The sequence below is a fragment of the Mustela erminea genome, chromosome 1 (genome assembly GCF_009829155.1).
Source record: "Mustela erminea isolate mMusErm1 chromosome 1, mMusErm1.Pri, whole genome shotgun sequence".
NCBI classification, from domain to species: Eukaryota; Metazoa; Chordata; class Mammalia; order Carnivora; family Mustelidae; genus Mustela; species Mustela erminea.
Window position 1 is genome coordinate 16,101,938 of NC_045614.1, and position 20,254 is coordinate 16,122,191.

Genomic DNA, 20,254 nt, shown 5'->3' on the forward strand with positions numbered 1-20,254 from the left:
TTTTATGGGGTCCCCAAAAAGATGTTAATTTCTTTTAAAATCAGAGGGTGAAAAGTGAATTTTTAGGGTCAAAATCCTGTTCATCTTCCTTCAATACAGTCATAAAACATAACTTTAATACTTCCTAAGGATGGGGCTCCTGGGAGGCTCAATTGGTTAAGTGTCTGCCTTCGGCTCAGGTCACGATCCCAGGATTCTGGGACTGAGTCCCGCATCGGGCTCCCTGCTCAGCGGGGAGTCTACTTCCCTCTCCGCCTCTGCCCACTGCTCCCCCTGCTTGTGCTCTGTATCTCAAATAAATAAATAAAAATCTTCACTTAAAAAAAAAAAAACTTGTCCTAGGGATAGGGAGGAAGGGGCCACAGAGGTGAAGGTCCCTAGGGTCATAAAGTCACAACGAGGCTCTTCCCAGACTACACATAAAAGCAGCCGTGGTGGCAGGTGACAGCTTGTCCTTGTGGAAGGGAGCATAGGACCTCTCTCCTTTCCCTCGCAGTTCACAGGCATGAGCCGGCAGGATGCGTTTCTAGCCTTGACTCAGCAAGCCCGGACGAAGAAGGTCGGTGGGGACGTGACAAGCGACAAGCTGAAGGACTGGCTTATCTCGAGACAGCGGTACTGGGGTACACCCATCCCCATGGTCCACTGCCCGGCCTGCGGCCCCGTGCCCGTGCCTCTGCAGGATTTGCCCGTGACCTTGCCCCGCATTACATCTTTCACCGGCAAGGGAGGCTCCCCGCTGGCCACGGCTTCAGACTGGGTGAACTGCGCCTGCCCTAGGTAAGGAACAGTGGCACCCCCGGCCATGGTGGGGCCTGGGGCCCCGGGCACCCTGCTGGAGTTTCAGGCTCTCTGCTTCCTTCTTCCGGCGCTCCCACCAGACTGGAAAGAACACCCTGGGTCTTCCTGTCCACTCGCATCTTTATGAGAAACACCTGCCAACCGATGGAAAGCTACACGTTTCCATCATGGCTTGTAAAAGACCACTTTCTTCCGTTTCATATTCCAGAGAGCTTCCTGGGAAGAGAGAAAAATGTTTTCTCCTCTCTGGCTTCGTTTTCCCACGTCATTGCTGAGAACAGCGTAGATTTTTTCCGCACGCAGCAGAGCAGTAGCTCCAAGAGTGGGGGGCGGGGTGTGCACAGGGGTTTCATTCTTTAGGACACGGGAACATCTTCTCGTGGAAGTAGGATTGTGTTTTACTGGTAGCTCACTGGTGTATCTCAGGTGATTTGGGGGATACCGTCCCTGCTGAGTAAACACGTAACCAATCTCAGGTCCTGCATCTTCCTCCTTCCTTCTACGGAGAAGAAGACATTTTGTCTCTGCCTTCTAGATCACGATGACGATGTTAAAATAATTGGGTCCTCTGCTGGTTCGGAGCTGAGTTACGAGGCTGGTAATCGGGTAACCCCAGTACAGTTGAAAGGCCCAGACTGGGGAGTCAGACAATGGATTCGTGTCGTGGCCCTCCCCTTTAACGACCCGTGGGAACCTTGGGAAAGTCACATGACTTCTCTGAGCTTCCATTTTCTTATCGGAAACTGAAATAACCACCTCGAAGGGCTGCTCAGACGACTAGAATTAGCACCCGCAATCCTGCACAGGGATGGCTAACGAACACCCAGTAAATGGAAGCATTGCCACCATCTTTCCAGGTCCTCACCCAGGTGGTTCTAAGATTTGCAATGGGGCTTGTCGGTGGGCACAGAGGGAGCTCTGGGCCTTTTCCGGGAAGAATCACGGGCTCCAGGAAAAAAATCGCACACCTTTATTAATGAGATGCGACAAAAGGGCTTCCCTGCCAGAGACCTTGGTGGGCTTCAGCACACCAGCTGCAGCAGCCCGAGGCCCCTCTGGTGGGGATTCCTGGAGGGGAGAGCCCAGGTCGTGGTGTTGGTTCAGGCTCCCTGGGTGATTCTAACGAGCATCCGGGACTGTCAGGCACGGAACCAGCGCGGCCAGGCAGGACTGCAGAGCCCAGCGGATGTGGAGTCCTTGCTCCTGAGCTCCAAGACCTTGGGCAGATTTCTTAACCTCTCTGCATTTTACTTATCTGCAAAATGGGGACCTGGGTGGCCTCTACCTCGTAATCCCCAGGGATCCTGGGAGAGTAAGGAGAGAAGAGATAAAGAAGAGATAAAGAGGTAAAGGAGAGAATTCTGGGGAAGCATTTGGCTCAGTGCCTGCACCCACTGTCCCTGTTCGTACCCTTGGAGCTAAGGACCACCATACTGTCGTCACTGTCACCATCATCTGTCCCTCCCACTTACCAAGCAGCCTGTGCCATGTAACCAGCTTTTAATGGCAGCAAAAAGATGTCTCTCAGTGGTCCTCAAGTCCCATGTGACCATTACAAAGAAAAGCAGCGTGGCAAGTCGTAGGCAGACAGACGTCACTCCTTTGATCTGTCGGACCCTGTATTGTCCTGCCTTGTCCACCGGCCCCGATGATGAGGGAGAAGTAACTTTTTTCTTGTAATTACCTCCCCCCGGTAGTGTCTGTTCTCTGACTGATGCTCTCCACATAAAAGATACGGCTTTAACTTAGAGATGCGCTGTGGGGATCGGTGTCTTATAGCAGCCCTGGGTGGTAGGAAACAGGAGTCCCTCGGGCTCTCTCCCATCAACAACTGCCCACCCCACCCCGGGGACCACTGTTCCCAAAGGGAGGCCCCTGTGGGTCTCTGGGGCCCCTGCCAGATCTGGGGCCCCTGTGTCTCCTTTCGGCCGCTTCTATTTAATAAGCAGGAGGTGGGGTGAGGTGGCTCTTTCCTTCCATACGATTTGTAAAGCCAACATAAACTGCCTTACAGATGCAAGATCTAAATGCAGGCCTTCTTTTATTTTTAAATTAAAAGCAGACCCTTGCCCTTGCTGCAGAATTAGTAGATTCATCGGTTCCTCTTGGGGCTCCTCGTGTCCCTCCTCAGAATCTCCAAGAACCCCCAAGGACTGGGACTGCCAAAAAGGGCAGCATTCACCTGTGAGTAGCTGCTAGTAGCTGGTTCGATGTGTCCACCTCTGCTCCGGGCCTGGGAGTGTCTTCAGGGGGGCTGGGCCCCTCCTGGGCAAGGCTGGACTAAGGGCACCCTCTCTTGGGGTCCTAGAAGTTGTGGGGTTTTTTGTACCTGATTCTTGCCGTCCCATGGGCCCGTCACCCTGGGCGCGTGCTTCAGAACCAAGTCATCAGCGGGGCCCTTGTGGAACCTTCGTCCCCCCCCAGGCATCCCCTTCCTGAGGATGAGGGTCAGTTGTTCTTTTCAGCCCTTCACACACCAGGGATCTCGTTTAGCATGCTTTCTGGAACAGTAGGGCTCCCTTCGCCCTTCTGTATCGTGTTCTCTGGCAGTGGGTGCGTTGGAAAGGAGCTCCTGAGTTGCGGTGTTTGACCATTTCTGTAGTATACCTGCTTCCACCAAGGGCTAGTTTCAGGCTGCAAACTTGACATCACTTGTCACGGAGTTGGGAAGAGGTGCGAAGTGTTGATTCTTACGGACCAGGACGAGTTGGCTCCAGCACACCACGGCCCCCAGGGTGACCTCTCTTCCAAGGGTCCCCCTAGTGGGTTTTGATGTCTGCACCCCCAGCCCTCGCAGAGATCGAAAAAACCCAAGTTCATTCTTCAGCACGATGTCTCCGTTTGGTTTTCACCTTCTCTTCATAAATTGATTGGCTTCATGGGTGTCACAAAGTAGACACTGGCTGAAGGCGATCTTGACATGCCTGAAATAGAAGTGAACGGGCAAAAGAGACACTCCTGGCTTATCCACTTAGGTTGTTTGATTTTCTACCAGGTAAAATTCAGACAGCTGGAGAATAAGACTTTTCATGGCTAAAGATCTAAATTTTTATTGGTAAATTTCCTTAAAACGTCCTGTACTCAACAATACAAAAGGAGAGCGTCCTCTGAATTACCGATCCGTGATGAGGCATTGTTCTTGTGACATGCTAAATGGATACCAAATTGTCATCGCTTTCTCAAAAGCCGGTGGAACACTGCGTTAAAATTTAAAACGAAACCAGTTGATGAACTTCCTTTATTTCTTAGGTGCAAGGGTGCCGCCAAGAGAGAGACGGACACGATGGACACGTTTGTCGATTCTGCCTGGTACTACTTCAGATACACCGACCCGCAGAATACTCAGAGGTAAAGCCTTGCTGCGTCCTTTGAGTGTCTGTCCGTTGTGCGAGGAGCAGACAACAAAATGGAATTATATATGCAGGAGATTTACTGGGGGCAGTGCCCGCAAGGGTGGGGAGGGAAGAGAGTGGGAGTTCGTGGGGGGAGCCCTGAGACCACCGTGCTGTCCCCACACCTGGGAAGCAAGTAGGGGAAGGAAGGAGGGTTGGGTCGGAAGGGTCTCGGACCACAGTGCAGCTCTGGGAAGGTCTCAACTGGGCGATGGGAAGCCCTGAGCAAAGCTTGTCTGGTAGAGAGTCTCAAGTCTGGCAGAGTGTCTCTGCGCTGGTCCCCTCCCTTTGGGAGAGTAGGGGCTGGCAGGGACACTGAGGACTTCCAAAGGCACAGTAGCTGGGAGCCGCCGGTCCGCCATGCCCCTTGAAACAGGCCCTCCAAAGGGAGTGCATCAGATTATTAAATTAGATGCTTCACAGCCAAGCAAATCCCAAGTGCAAGAGAAACTTAAAAAAAAAAAAAAACAAGGAAGAAAATGCCATTGCCTTAATACCCTCCGTGGCCCTGTGGTGAACTTCATTTATGGGCTTATAAAGATGTAATGCTGTTTACTTAACAGACACAAATGATGGGAGGGAAGGAGGTAGGGTGCACGAGGGAGCAAGGAAGCATTGCCTCTTGTCACAGACACACAGTGATTTCTAAAGCTGATAAATCAATAAAGAGTCTAACTGCCTGAAGAAACAGTTACAGAATTCCGAGGGGCCAAGGTCGGGGGAAGAGGGTGGGAGACGCTCTTGAAGGCCAAGGCTGGGACCAGTGTAGAAACAACAAAGCTGGGACGCCTGGGTGGCTCAGTTGGTTAAGCAGCTGCCTTCGGCTCAGGTCATGATCCCAGCGTCCTGGGATCGAGTCCCACATCGGGCTCCTTGCTCGGCAGGGAACCTGCTTCTCCCTCTGCCTCTGCCTGCCATTCTGTCTGCCTGTGCTCGCTCTCTCCCCCTCTCTCTCTCTCTGATGAATAAATAAAATCTTTAAAAATAAATAAATAAATAAAAGAAACAACAAAGCTCTCCGCATAATCTGAGTTTTCGGCTTCGGGCAGGTTTCTTAGACAAAGGTAAATAGCGAATGAGGGAAAGAGGGCTGTGGGGGGGGGGGTGAAGAGAAGGTGCAAAAGAAAGCAGCGCAGAGCTCAGGAAAACCAAAAAGGCAGCCACGTGCTTCAAAGACCTTGCTAGACCTTGCTCGTTGGCTCTCACCCGTAGGAAAGCCATTGCCCCCAAACCCCGAAGTCCACGTGTGAAAATGCCCCCACTTTTCTCTTCAGTGGTTGTAAACTAATACATTTCCCGTGAAATGGACGCTCCTGCCCCTTCCACCCCCGCCAGAGTCCCGCCCTACAGGCCTATGATTTCTGTCATTCAAGTCGTCCAGGAGTGAGGGGACCCTGAGGACACGGTGCCGGCAAAGGCAGGATGCACGGGGTCTGCTGTGGCTCCGAAGAGGGGCCCCTTCTCTGACTGTTCCTTCTAGAAAGGGCTGTTGGTGCCTTCTGTTTGGGAACAGCTGCTCAGAGTGCCAAGGCAATCAGGGCCTACCTGTCAGAACGCTTCAGCGGAAAATCCTCTCACAGATGTTGGAGGCTTTAACCAGTGATGGACTCTGAACCCAGAGAGAGACAGCCTTGAATTTGGGAATGCCGTGGACCCCATCTTTGGCCTCATAAAACGCAGCTGCAAGTTTCGGCACCAGCTCGAGTGCTCCCTTAGCTGGGTTCCCCGGTAAAGCATGGATCCAAGCAATAGCTACTTTCAACATTGAAATGCACCCCACACTTGTTTTCAAGATGAGCACCCCCCCTTGACCTCCCTTTCTTTTCTGTCCCTTGGATTAGTCCTTGGATTTTTCTGAGGAACTGTTATTTACAAAGAGGAAAAAAATTGTCTTAATATTACCAGAACTCTGGCCTGGGGAGTTGGGGACTAGCAAGGCGCATTAAGATGCAAATATGGGGCAGTTGGCCACGCCCACTTGCTGCCCAAGCTTGAGCCACAGGGAGCTGGACCAAAAAAATGCCTTGGTGGGGCGCCAGAGTGGCTCAGTGGGTTAAGCCTCTGCCTTCAGCTCAGGTCAGGATTGGAGTCCTGGGATCAAGCCCCGCATCAGGCTCTCTGCTCAGCAGGGAGCCTGCTTCCCCCCCTCCCCCTCTCTCTGCCTGCCTCTGCCTGCTTGTGATCTCTGTCTGTCAAATAAATAAAATCTTTTAAAAAATGCCTTGAGGTGTAGGGAAGAGAGTTTACAAACACTTGAGACCACAGAGTATTGATCCTCCAAAGGCAGAGATTTACTTCACGGGATGCTCTCTAGGAAGCACATTCTCACCAGTTCTGCTCCCCTCCCCACAGCACGTGCGTGTACACACACACACACACACACACACACACACACTCTTCTGCACACCTACAGACTCCCCTCTCAAGACTCCCAGGCAGAGAATAGAGGGCAGTGGTATTTCCTTTACTCCCCGGCACCCATGAGCACCAGGGAGTCCGAGGAAGCCTGCCTTGTAGGATTTCTGTCACTGACAGTGTCTACAGGTCAGAGGGAGAAGTTGGGTGAGTTTGTGTCTGTCGCCCTCCGTATGCTCCTTGCACGCTGGAGACCGTATTCAGGCCCTTGCTGACTCTCTGTGTTTTAAGGCTGCTTTGAAAAATAAGGTGGAATTTGTTTTAAAATGAATATTTAGCGGCTGCCTGTTAATCTCGTTTGCAAAGGCCATTTTGCCCCCTGTTGGTAAGAACTACCCGAATCCCAGTCTGCCTAAGGGCGGGCAAAACTAAAACAGAAATGTAGAGATTCAAATGCGCCTCTTACAGAAATAACCTTTCTCACGGAAATACCTTTTTCATGCCTTTTTCATGCTGCCGCCGTGTTTTCCTTTTGTCCTCATTTTACCCGAAAATCACATTTGTTGAATTGTCAGTAAAGGCTCCTGAACCAGTTTTTACAAATTCCCTGTGATTTCATGCCCACCTGACTTTTTCCCACTTTATTATCTCAGCTTTTCTCTTCCTGTATTTTAAAAAGACACATCGCTGTTCTTCTCGGGCATCATTTGTCTCGGGGCACATACAAACAGTACTAGGTCTAATTTGTGCTCTTGCGGCAAAGCGGGTTTGTTAACGACGACCATTTCTCTCTCTCTCTCTCGTAGCCCTTTTAACGCAGCGCTGGCGGATTACTGGCTGCCTGTGGATTTGTACATCGGAGGGAAGGAACACGCCGTCATGCATTTGTTCTACGCGAGGTTCTTTAGCCATTTCTGCCACGATCAAAAAATGGTCAAGCACAGGTGAGCACTTAATACCGCTCAGCCAAAGAATTCAGTCCCGTGAGCGACAGCTTCGAGCAGGTGTCCGCTCTTCCAGAGCAAGGTCATCACGTGTAGGGGAAGACTTTTTCAGGTGTCCTTGAGCGGTCACTGTTTCTGCTACTTAATCATAGTTCCAGCGTCTGATAATCGCAGGCTCACATGGAATCTTGCCTTCAGCACTCGTCTCTTTGGCTGAGTTAATTAATTGGGATTTCGACTTCCGGGGCAGAGAGAAGCAGCTTGTAATGTTGTAGGGCTTCTTATAGCTTCTTGTTTGAGGTCGTGTTTATCTGGCCATGCTAGGCAGGTTCTTCGAGCTCGGCAGTCCTGCCTTGATAGCTCAGTCTGCTAAAAGTAGGTAATGGGGGCGCCTGGGTGGCTCCACTGTTAAGTGTCTGCCTTCGGCTCTGGTCGTGATCCCGGGGTCCTGGGATCGAGCCCTGCGTTGGGCTCCCTGCTCAGCGGGAAGCCTGCTTTTCCCTCCCCCACTTCCCCTGCTTGTGTTCCCTCTCTCACTGTCTCTCTCTCTGTCAAGTAAATAAATAAAATTTTAAAGATTTTAAAAATTTAAAAAAATTAAATAGGTAATAGATTAAAGCTGGGGAATCACACGGTAAACCCATTGATAAATGTTCTTCCTGTTGGCCTGTAACCTGTTTCCCATGACGGTCAGAAAGGTGTCTGTGTGCACTTTTATCCCATAAAAACACCATATATATGTACGTATATATATATTTAATGTCTTACACAATTTAAAGAATAAAGTGAACATCCCTGTACCCCTTTCTCAGTTTAATAAATAGAGTATTACAGGTTCCTTAGAATACCCAGGGTTCCCTATCCAGTCACACCATCTCCCTACCCGCTGCCCCTTCCCCAGCCAACCCCTATGCTGAAGTCCCAAACTATTAAGTTTCGTATGAATTTATCACCTCTCTGTATTTTTAAACAGTACATATTATTTGGTTTTCTTGTATCTGATCTTCATGTAAGTGGAATCGTATTTTGCGTACTCCTCTTGCTTTCCTCACTCGGTGTTTTGGGGGGGTTCAGCCATATCGGTGCATAGAGTTAGGTTTTGTTCCTGGTTCACTGCTGTAAGGCATTCCGTCACCAGGAGTGGAATGTCTAGTGTGGAACTTGGTTTCCGTGTCCACGGTACCATTAATGCTCGTTGGAGTGTTTTGTACGGTGATGACTCAAACCGTATGAGCGCTCTTGTCCATGTTTCCCAACACGTGTCAGCCCATGTCCAGGGCAGGTACCTAAGAGTGGGACCGCTGAAGTGTAAGATGTGTAAGATGTGCACATGTTCAGCTTTGCTAAGGAACACCCAGCCTGTTTTCAGATGACTTCTATAACGTACACTTGTCGGGGCGGCCAGGTAGCTCAGGTCTTGATCTCGGGGTCGTGAGTTCAAGCCCCACGTTGGGCTTCATTTTGGGCATGGAGCCTGCTTTAAAGAAAAACAAAAACAAAGCAAAAACAAAAACAAAAAAACCTACGCTCGTACCCACAGAGATGAGGGTTCCCCTCCCTGCACATCCTCAGCACGTCAGTGTTGCTTATGGAATACATCAGTTTGGGAAGTATGTTTGAATTGAAAGACACTGCTCACTTCATGATGCTTAGCATGTATTTAAAATGTTTAGGTGCTGAAGTACTAGAACCTAGGTGAGGTTTGGTGGGGTGAGGTCCGGAGCCGACGGCTAAGAAAGAATTCTTAAGACATCTCTGGTGCAGAAAGATGGTTTATTAGTGCATGGGGACAGGACCCATGGGCAGGAAGAGTTGCTGTCCCAAGGACTGGCTGATTATGTACACAGGAGTTGGGTAGGTGAGGACAAAGGGGGTGTTCAGAAGAGCTATCACAGTAAAGAAGACTGTCAGGATACTGGAGGCCTGCTTATTGTCAAGCCAAGGCTGTTTTTACCTCTAATGAGGCCCTAGCATGAAGACAGTTGGGAGTTTCCTAGTGGAATGTCATAAGCGTCCTTGTCAATGAGCTTTAGGTTTAGAAGAAATTTAGCTTTCTTTGTATTTTCTTTCATCTCCGGCTCCTTCAGTTTTATGGAGGGGAGCGGCGGTGTTAGGGCTTTAGGAACTGAGTTGTTTGTCTCTGGAAATTAGGCTATTGATAAGATAGCTTCTTTGTTGTTATCACTAGGGCATTTGTGAACCAAGGGAGACTCGGGTCTTGCAGGATTGTGATCTCTGCAAGTTAACTATTTGTTTTTCTTTTAGGGCAGCAGGAATGTCACACGTATCACCGAGGGGGAGCGGGTGGAAGGGGGGTGCTAGGTGCCAGCTTTTGCTTTGTCCTCAGCCAGCCTTCTGCTCGCTCGTCATAGGGACGGACGGACCTCTGTGCCTTCTCTTCCATTAAATCCCTGCTGGTATCCTTCACTCTTCTTTTCGGGGTTGTCGTATGTTGATTGTAGGAATTTTTTTTAAGCTTTTATTTATTGATTTGACAGAGATCACAAGTAGGCAGAGAGACAGGCAGAGAGAGAGGAAGGGAAGCAGGCTCCCCACCGAGCAGAGAGCCCGATGTGGGGCTCAACCCCACGACCCTGAGACCATGACCTGAGCCGAAGGCAGAGGCTTTAACCCACTGAGCCACCCAGGCGCCCCGATTGTAGGAGTTTTTGAAATATTCTGGATGCTGATCCTTTCCTAGCTCTACGTATTGCAGATATGTTTCCCAGTTCTTAGTTTCTCGTATTTTTATGGTGTCTTTTGATGAGCAGAAACTCTTAATGCAGTAAATTTCAGTAATCTTTTCCTGCCTGGCTGTGGCTTCCAGTGTCTCGGTCCCGCCACTGGGCCAGTCCGTGCATTTCCTCGTCGAGCTTTAGTGCTCTCTCCGTCACAGTCAGGTTTTTGTATATACGCAAGGGCCTCTCTATAGGATCTGCGTTCTGTCCATTGGCCTGTTTGCTCTTTGCTCTGATCATTCTTTACTGGCTTTCGTATTTTAGTTTTACAAGTCTTCCTGTCCGGTAAGGGTAGTGCTTCCTCTTTGTCCGTTTTCCTTAGGTGTATCTTGGCTGTGACTGGACCTTCCTCCTTTCATGTGACCTTCAGATTCAGCTGTCACATTCCCCAAAAATGTCTTTTCTTAAAGATTTTATCTATTTAGGGGTGCCTGGGTGGCTCAGTCGGTTAGGCGTCTGCCTTTGGCTCAGATCATGATCCCGGAGTCCCTGGATCGAGTCCCACGTCGGGCTCCCTGCTTAGCCTGCCGTCTGCTTCTCCCTCTGACCCTCCTCTTGTCATGCTTCTCTCTCACTCTCTTGCTCGCTCGCTCGCTCTCTCTCTCTCAAATAAATAAATAAATAAAACATTTATTTAAAAAAATATTTTAAAAAAAAACTATTTTAATATTTTTTAAATAAAAAATATTTATTTAAAAATCTTTTTTTAAATATTTTATTTATTTGAGAGACAGAGCAAGAGTGAGGGAGAGTGATAGAGCGAGAGCATGAGCAGGGCAAAGAGCAGAGGGAGACGAGAAGCAGACTCCCCGCTGAGCAGGGAGCCCGAGGCGGGGTTCGATCCCAGGACTATGAGAACGTGACTTAAGCAAAAGGAAGATGCTTAACCCACGGAGCCACCCAGGCGCCCCCTCCCTGCATCCCACGCTCAGGCCTGCTCCCTCTCTCTGTGCGTGCACGCATGCGTTAAGGGTCTACTGTACAGAGAATGCATTTAGTTTACAAATTAAATGCTTAAAATAATTTTCTTCTCATTAGTCCCAGAGCCCTTCATGTGTAAAAATAAACTGATCTACATCAGAAGAACAATGAACACACTAACAGCATTCATCTTCAGTCGAAATGTTTGTGCCTTGGGTTAAAGAATTTACCACTGTGCCTTGCATTTCTTCTCTGTGGAAACTTTTTTTACTGCACCAGATAAAAATGACCCGTGATCATGGGAATTGTGTCCTATTGCTGCGACAGGATCGCGGACCTTGTCCATTCTCAGTGGATATTTGTTTAAATAAATTGAGTTTAACTCCTTGATATAAACATATAAAAGTTTATGACTTTCGGGGCGCCTGGCTGGCTCAGTCGGTGGAGCGTGTGACTCTTGATCTCAGGGTTGTGAGTTCAGGCTCCACATTAGGCGTAGAGCCTCCTTAAGAAAAGGGGTGGGGGAGAAAGTTCATGTTTTTCAAAGGAAGTGTTCCCCTTGGGATAGAGAGAAAAGACAACCCAGGAAATGTTTTCTTCTAGGTCTAGAAACAAAGACCATAAGTGATTTCTGGCTCCGGGGCACCGTTCTCCAGCTTTGTACCCAGTTATTTGTAGGAGCAATGAATGAAACGATAAATGATACATTGGCTAGCTATTTTAAAATAGAAGACAAGCCCTGGCTACTTTTAGGACTCCTGTACAGTGGTTTTAAAACTATTCGAGAAGGAAAAAAGTTTGCAGCATTCTGATGTAATTGTAGAGGACGGTTTTGGGTATGACTTTGTATCTGTTCATATGAATCTCTAATTTGCTAAGCTTCCAAGCTCAGCAGTATTTTGTGTGTATTTTTTAAAATTCTTTACAAGACAATAGGGTTCAGGACGCCCGGGTGACTCAGTCATTTGGGCGTCTGCCTTCAGCTCAGGTCGTGATTCTTGGGTCCTGGTCAGCCTCCCTGCTCGATGGGGAGCCTGCTTCTACCTCTGCCTGCTGCTCACTCTGCTTGTGTGCTCTCTCTCTCTCTCTGACAAATAAATAAATAAAATCTTAAAAAAAAAAAAAAAAAGACATTAAGAATCTATGCCATGCCCTCTCCCCTGTCCCCAAAAAGGGAGAGATGTATTTTAAGTACTCAAAGTCTGACCTTGAAGAAGGTGCCGGAAGTCCTCTTCCTCTGTGTCTCAGCCCGGTTGTCAGGCTCACTCCCATGATCACAGCAGGGCAGGGGCAGCCTCTGGAAGTGGTCTCTGAGCATGCCCTCCTCAGCAGAGCTGTCCTGGGAAGGCGGTCAGCCACAAATGAAATGACAGTCGCCCACGTCGTGCGAGAACTCAGAATTCGCCAGTCAGAATTTCTGAAGGCCTCCCAGTCACTTTTTCAAGCTGGCCCAGGAGGAAAAATGGAGACCTGTCGGCCACATGTGTATTTATTTCTCTTTGTTAGTTGTTTTTTCTGGCACTCGTCTAAATCAGGGTTTTACATCTGTTTCTCTACTGCTTTTGGTTAACATGGTCGGTCGGTCGGGATCTCAGACTCTAGACAGTCCCTTCTGCTGACCTATGAGGCCCCCGAGAGCCCAAGGGGTTACCTGTCCACATGTAAAGTACATGAGTATGGGACGGTGGCCTCGGGCTCCTCGGCGGGAACTACTGCTTTTTTTTTTTTTTTTTTAAGATTTTATTTATTTATTTGAGAGATAGCAAGCACACATTTGTGCATGAGCAGGGGGAGGGGCAGAAGGAGAGAGAGAAGCAGACTCCCCACTGAGCAGGGAGCCCCGTGTGGGGCTGGATCCCAGGACCCCGAGATCATGACCTGAGCTGAAGGCAGACGCTTAACCCACTGAGCCACCCAGGCACCCCTTGAACTACTACTTAAGACCGTGGCCAAGAGATTGAGAAATGAAAACAGAAGGGAGTGGCGCTTCTACTTTTCCCTGTTTTCCAAATGAGTCCTGGCCCTCTTTCACACTTGCACACTTGGATCTAAACTTTGAGCTTTTCTTAGATCTCTTGCAAGAAGCAGGTCTTGGGGGTGGCCGTGCACCCCACCCCACCCCTTCCCCACCCCCCCACATCAGGCAGCCCGGTGCTGTTGCTGGAAATACCAGGTTAATGATCAAGCCAGAATTGATGTCGGCAGGAAATTTGCAAAAGAAGGTGTACCAATGACCAAGAATCATGCTCTCCAATATTGCCCTCACCAGTAGTCAGAGAAATACTAAACAGCAATGAGGTGTCATTTTCCATCCAACAAAGAGGCCGGGTCGAACAGCATCTCGTACATTGCAGGAAGGCAGTTTGGAAAATCCATTAGGAAAAGCAGTTTGACAATACAGAGTGGGAGCCTTAAAAATATTCACACTTTTGGACACGTTAATTGCACTTCTAGAAATCCAAGCCTAAGGAAATAATCAGAATGCAGACTTAGGCACCAAACTGTTCGCGTATTTTTTCAAGTAGCTAAAAGTTTGGGTACAACCTGAGTGCCCCGAAAGTCTGAGAAAGCGCAAACAAAGTCTAGCCCATCTGTACGAAGGACTCTTGTACAACTCTGTAAAGGTTGATTCTACAGAATGTTTAATAACAAGAGGAAATGGATCTGAAGTGCTTAGAACTGAAAAAAAAAAGCAAGATACAAAATCATAAATGTGGTTAGATTGCCTGTACCTTTAAATACACAGGCACATACATACTCCTAGCCCAAAGCAAGAGAAGAAGCTAGAGGAAATTATGCCACCGTGTTCACACCGGTTTTCTCTGGATGAGGAGCTCATCGATGACTTTATTATTTTTATTTCCTTTGCCCTCCTGATTTTTTCCCAGATTATTTTACAATGATTATGTAACTTTATAATGGAGGGGGGAACAGTCCTTGACCATCTGTGTTTGGAAGCAGGGAAATACCTGAAGCCTTCTAGTTTGATTCTGGGGAAGGGAAGGGAAGGGAAGGCAGCCGTCAGCCCCCAGGCTGGGAGCAGCAGGGCCCGCTCTGCGGTGAGGGATAGGTTCATCTCCCCTGAACTACAATCAGGAAGCTTGCTGCTCTTCAGACAGCTCTGGGGAGACACTGCATTCCCTGAGCTGACGTTCTCCCCTTGGTTTGCTAGCCACAGAGAGCAGTGGCGCCCTGCTGACCTTGGAGAGCTCCTGGGGCTCCCTTTCTGCTTCTCCCATAACATCAGAGCTTGGCAGGGGAGGGGGTGAGAAAGAGAAGAGAGGCTTTACTTGGTTCTCAGCATATTCGTCAGGGCTCCTCCCATGGTGCTGGCTGGCTGCTAATAGAAACGGAGAATTTTACGAATGAGCCATGGCTTAATGCGTAGAAACTGGCTGATGATGTGAGCCTGATGGCCCCCCAGGCACAGGGCGAGGAAGAAGAGGAAGTTCGCAAACTGAGCCTTGAAAAGTCCACATTGGAGATTATTTTCAGAAATCCAGGGGTTTCTGTTCTCTTCTTGCCAGATCTACATGGGAGGCTCCTGACCAGGTCAGGACCATGGGCAGCAGGCTGTCTAGGAGCTCCTGCGTAGGTAAAATGTCATCGGCAGTGACCAGTTAGGGCTCTGATGAATCTGAGCTTCTTTTAGCCGTGTTACTTGTATGCAGGAAGGTTTCACAAGGGCGCTTAAAATAGCCTTTCATTCTATGTTCTGAAGTTCCTTGTTTATCCTAATAGTTGCTGACCCTGCTCACCCCGGCCTTTCTCCTGCCTTCCCTCCCTCTCTTTTCTTCCGTCTTTGGTGGGACAGCGGTGGCTTTCAGTGACTTTCCAGGTGAAAGCAAAAACACCTGCCTCTCGGGGTGGTATTAGTGGGCAAGCTGAGCCAGAGCCCGGAGCGCAGGGAAACCAGCAAGGCCCCTCCAGGGGGAGGCCTGGCACAATGCCCCCCATCTGTGATGTTTCCAGGAAGAACGGCTTTGGTGGTGGTTTCAGATTTTTCACTTCCTTCTAGAACCCTCCGCTACTGTGGTTCCTGTGATGAATGCATCACTCAGTTGCTTTTACAAGCTTGTTCCCGGTGCCATTCGACAAGTGGATGAATGGACACATAGAGATGTTATGCCCAAGTTTTCACATCTGAGAGACCACCAAGGAGCCAAGCACCGATGCAGTCACATGAGGGTTGCAATCACATGAGGGTTGACAAGCTTAAGCTTGGGCCCAAGTATACCTGGCACAGTGGAGTAGGGACTTGGACCCTGAGGTGACATGCTTAAGCTTGGGCCCAAGTATACCCAACGCAGCAGAGTAGGGACTTGGACCCCGAACCAGATTACAGTCAGAGTTGTGTGTATTTTTTTTTTTTTTTTAAGTTTTTTTTTTTTTTTTTTTTGATAGACGGAGATCACAGAGAAGCAGGCAGAGAGAGAGGAGACGCAGACTCCCTGCTGAGCAGAGAGCCCAATGTGGGGATCTCAGGACCCTGAGATCATGACCTGAGCTGAAGGCAGAGGCTTTAACCCACTGAGCCACCCAAGCACCCCTATAGTCAGAGTTTTTAAAGGCAGAATAGGGGTGGACTCGGCGGTGGGTGAGGACAAAGGGGATTATGGATGATGTAAGTCTCCAAGGATTTTTGGAAGCAAGGTCTCCAGGACCTTGAGGGCTATTGTTGGGAGAAAGGTTATTTATTACCAATAATAAAAATCTTCTCATGAGACCCTTTAGATGTATATCAGTGGGCCACATACTTGGGAATGATTCTCAACACTATCTTGGAGGTTTAGAGATAAAGTTTCCTGAAGGAATTGTTAAAGTAGACTTGCAGGATCCTGGTCGGACCTGTTGGAGTAAGGGGGTCAGTCGGGCTAAGATTGTCCTTAGCAAAACCTCAAGGTGAGGGCAGTTAAGTCCCCAGGGGAGAGCCACTCTGTCTGTTTCAAGAGCTTGTCAGTAGGTAAAGAATTTTAATGATTTTCTTCTGCCTCTGTTTCCCACATCAGCTAAGCCTGCGGTGGGATGGCCTTAATTTTCTCGGCCTCCACATTTCCCCCAGAACAATGTTGACCCTTAAATCTTTAAGGTGGTTGAAGGTGGAAGGTCTCATCTTCCGTAACTTCTTCCTGCTGAATAGGGGCATAGAGCTGTCCCTACCCACTCGGGTCAACACTGCTCAGTTGGGGAATGTGTAGGGGAGTTAGGAAAGACAGAGGCCGCTGAGTCCGGGTCAGACTGCTCAGGTGATCTTCCCAAGTGGAAAGGATCATCTGTGGAAGTTAGGACCTCGGAGGAGCTGAAGTCAGGTGAGGAGACATGGGAGAAAATAGCAAAACATGATTCGTGTTACAAAAAGAAAATGAAGCTCAAATAATGTTTTTTGCTATTTGACAAAATAAAACCCTTTTCCAGTCCAGGGGTTTAAATCAATCATTAAAGGAGAGAGAGACTGTTTAAAGTGCTAACCTGAGTAGGTCAGAACCCAAGAAATATTTTGTGATAATCTGGAACATCAAGATGGCTGCACTTATGTCAGGGCTAGACTTGTACTGTGGGTACAGCTTTGTTTTTCTTGGCCTCCACAGGGAGTATGTGACACTGGTTGTGAATCTTAGCTTGGCCGTGGTAGGATCTCTGCTTCGGCGGGACTGGGACCCTTGATGTCCCCCTGGGCCGTCCTTCCCCTGCACCTTGCACCTCTGTGTCACACGAGTGCCTCTTCCCTGTGGTGTGGATGGTTATTTCTGAGCGTGTCTCTGGCCACTCATTCATAAGCCTTCTAAGGGCAGAGTGCCCAGCACCCTGTTGCTGCTCACATGCCTGTGGAATGGTTTAAAAAATGTGACTCCTCGTGCCGGGCTAAACTACTTGTGGGTGCATGTGACCGGCTTCAGCCTGAAGCCTGGAGAAGGCAAACCGGATTCCCAGAGGCCTGGGGACCATTCCCTAGAGCGCTGCGAGAGTGGGGGAGGGGGGAGAGGGGAGGGCCACTGGGGAATGAGCGGGACTCGGGCTGGGACGCGCCCCTCCCACCACACGAAATCCGGTGGTGTGAACCCTCTTGGAGGCCCACTCCCACGCTCGTGCCCTTGCTCCTTCCTGCAAGCTTCCTGCAAGCTTGCGTGGATGGAGTCCGAAATCTCAGCGCACCTCTCCTTGCAAGGCCCCAACCAGAAGCCATGATGCCCAGCGCCTGCCCTTCATCTGCCTTTCTTCCTTCATTCTCGCCCCCCCTGCACGTTGTCCCCACCTCTGCCGCTGCAGGCTTGTTTCCTCCCTCGTGGACACAAAGTTGATTGAGGTCAAACCAGTGAACGAATGTTGGGCATCCGCTACGAACTAGGCCCTGAGAAGGGGCTCACAAGAGGAGAACAGGGAGGCGACTCACCTGAACGCACAGCACAGTTTACAGTTGAGTATCTGTCGAGTGCAGGTGCCAGTACCACACAGGACACGCCAGCAAGGGACAGTTCTGGGGGCGGCCTCCGATGTGCACAGGCCCCCGGGATTCCTCGCCGGGAAAGGGTTAGAAGTGGTTTTGAACCAGGCAGAACTCGTTGATGGCGTCAGCAGCCAGGCTGGTGGTGCCCAGGGTGGGGAGGTAGGGCCTGCGGGAGGCTGGTCACGCACGGGTCTTCAGTGGAGGTGTTTATGTTGGAAAAATTCAAGGGGTGCCTGGGTGGCTCAGTGGGTTAAGTGTCTGCCTTCAGCTCAGGTCATGATCCCAGGGTTCTGGGATCAAGTCCCACATCAGGCTCCCCACTCAGCAGAAAGGCTGCTTCTCCCTCTGCTGCTCCCCTTGATTGTGCTCTCTTTCTTAAATAAATAAACAAAAATCTCTATTTAAAAAGAGAAAATTCATCGAGTCTTACCTGTACGATTTGTAGACTTTTCATTACATGTGATGCACTTCATTTCACAGTTTACTTAGAAAAAGCGGGGTGGGGGCGCCTGGGTGGCTCAGTTGGTTGGACGACTGCTTTCAGCTCAGGTCATGATTCTGGAGTCCCGGGATCGAGTCCCGCATCGGGCTCCCAGCTGCATGGGGAGTCTGCTTCTCCCTCTGACCTTCTCCTCGCTCATGCTCTCTCTCACTGTCTCTCTCTCAAATAAATAAATAAAATCTTTAAAAAAAAAAAAAAAAAAGAAAGAAAAAGCGGGGTGGGGGGAGTGGGGGGGGGGGGTAGTGCTTGGAGAAGAATTGTAAGCTTTCAGGCCCCAGGACAGCAGCCACAGGCTTCCAGAAGGACTGGAGTTAGAGGCAGACGCCAGCAGGTGCAATGCTGCCTGTTCCCAGGAGGTGGCAGCATCGAGTCACTTGAGAAACAGCAGGACCCAGACCAGGATTCCCGGTTTCTTCCCCTCTGCCCCATCTGGGGGTTGAAAGCTAACGGATTTTCATCAGATGACTCATCTTTATCCTTGGGATCCAGCTTATCTTCTTCTTCCTTCCATCCCGGTTTTTTATTTCTCCTAAGAGTGGCCCAAGCCGTGTATTTAGAGTGAGAGAGGAAAGGAAAAATCTCGTAAACTCTCAAGTTCATCCCACTGACATTGGGCACAGCAGGGAGAAGGTGGTGGTCTGGCTTTTAGTATTTTTTTTTTTCCTGTCGGGCCGCAGCCCATAGAACTATTTGAGGAAGACTGAGTGCACACGCAGGTTACCCTATTGAACCCACTGATGCTTAGGAAAGGCACCTTGTAGAATACCGGCTTAGTCTGCTTGGTGCTTTTGAACACATTTGTGTCCAGTCTCGTCCTTTGTCTGTCCAGTAAAAAGTAGCCATATGATTTTCCTATTTAGTTTTAAAACCGTGGCTGTGTACGTACTCTAGTGTATGTACTGGGTTAAAATCCAAGCGCCACCTTACATTGGTTGGAAGGGAAAAAGAGCTTCAAGAGGCCACCAACAGCAGCTAGCCAGCGTCCTCCTCTCTCTGTCCCACCACCCATGCATTTGTGTCTGTTTGTGCGTATTTATGCATTCATCCATCCATCCGTGTTTTGGACATTTTGTTGAGCCTGTCTTCCATCTGTCGTGCAAAGTGCCAAGTGCTGGGGACAGAGGGAAGGATAAGAGAAGAGTCCTTGCCGTGATGGGCGCAGCTCAGGGCACGGGCGGGTCTTCCTGTTGTAATCACGACACAGCCTGGTCACACCCATCATGACTATGTGTGCCAGACACTGCAGGACACAAGGGAAGGCGTGGGGGTGTGTGTTGGGGACAGAGGTGGCCACCCAAAGAAGGGAATGGCTGTTACAGTGGTGAAGGGGGAGTCCAGGTTTCCTGGGGAGCATGGCACATGCTGGGAACAACCAAGAGTGCCCATGACCTCGGTGAGGCACAAGTGTGTTTAAGTGGCAGACACACCAGCAAGACCAGCGGGGGCTGACGGTGGAGAAAATCACGTGCAGGTCTGTGCAGCTACAGTTCTCTGAGCTTCTTTTGGAAGATGAGGACCTGGGTCCTCGGGCATCAAAACCCCAGCCTGCTGCGGATAAACCTATGTGGCCTGAGGACATGTGTTCCTCATGGAGGGCGTGCAGGTGTTCCTGAATGGGGCGGGGTGGGGGGACCATGGACACTGCGGTTCCCCGTTCAAGGCGTCGCCGTATTCAAATGCAGCATAAGGTCCAAGCACTCTCGACTGTCAGAACGTTTCATGGTTTTCTATGTCAAAGACTCACATTTTCTAGGAACCTTGCAGGCACATGAACTGTGGTGCCAAAGGATGCCCATCTGCCAAATGTGGCTTTGCTGGTGGAATGTCACTGGGGGAGGTGGGAGGAAGGCCGTTCTACGACACAAGAGAGTTTATTCTCAGGATGGATTTTAGAGCCTGAACAAGGACTTATGTACACATGCACATGTAGAATTTCTTCCAAATTAACACAATAGCATGACAGGTGGCCCCTGTGACGTTGAAGATTAACATTGAATAATTTCTTTTCTTTTTTTTTTTTTTTTTTTAAGACTTTATTTATTTATTTGACAGAGAGAAATCACAAGTAGATGGAGAGACAGGCAGAGAGAGAGAGAGAGGGAAGCAGGCTCCCTGCCGAGCAGAGAGCCCGATGCGGGACTCGATCCCAGGACCCT

At 49.5% G+C, this 20,254-nt stretch overlaps 1 protein-coding gene and 1 long non-coding RNA gene across 4 annotated transcripts in view; both read left to right on the forward strand.

The window, feature by feature from the left end:
- LARS2 (leucyl-tRNA synthetase 2, mitochondrial) overlaps positions 1 to 20,254 on the forward strand; it is a 151,523-nt gene that overhangs the window by 100,768 nt on the left and 30,501 nt on the right. For all 3 annotated transcript variants that reach the window (XM_032317367.1, XM_032317359.1, XM_032317375.1), the window contains exons 12-14: positions 497 to 780; positions 4,051 to 4,149; positions 7,355 to 7,492. In XM_032317367.1, coding sequence (XP_032173258.1) covers positions 497 to 780; positions 4,051 to 4,149; positions 7,355 to 7,492 — 521 coding nt within the window. The remainder of the gene's footprint in view (positions 1 to 496; positions 781 to 4,050; positions 4,150 to 7,354; positions 7,493 to 20,254) is intronic.
- On the forward strand, positions 9,527 to 20,164 carry LOC116575822. Its single transcript, XR_004279964.1, has 3 exons — positions 9,527 to 9,669; positions 19,504 to 19,506; positions 20,155 to 20,164. It is a non-coding gene; the product is annotated as an uncharacterized LOC116575822 (long non-coding RNA).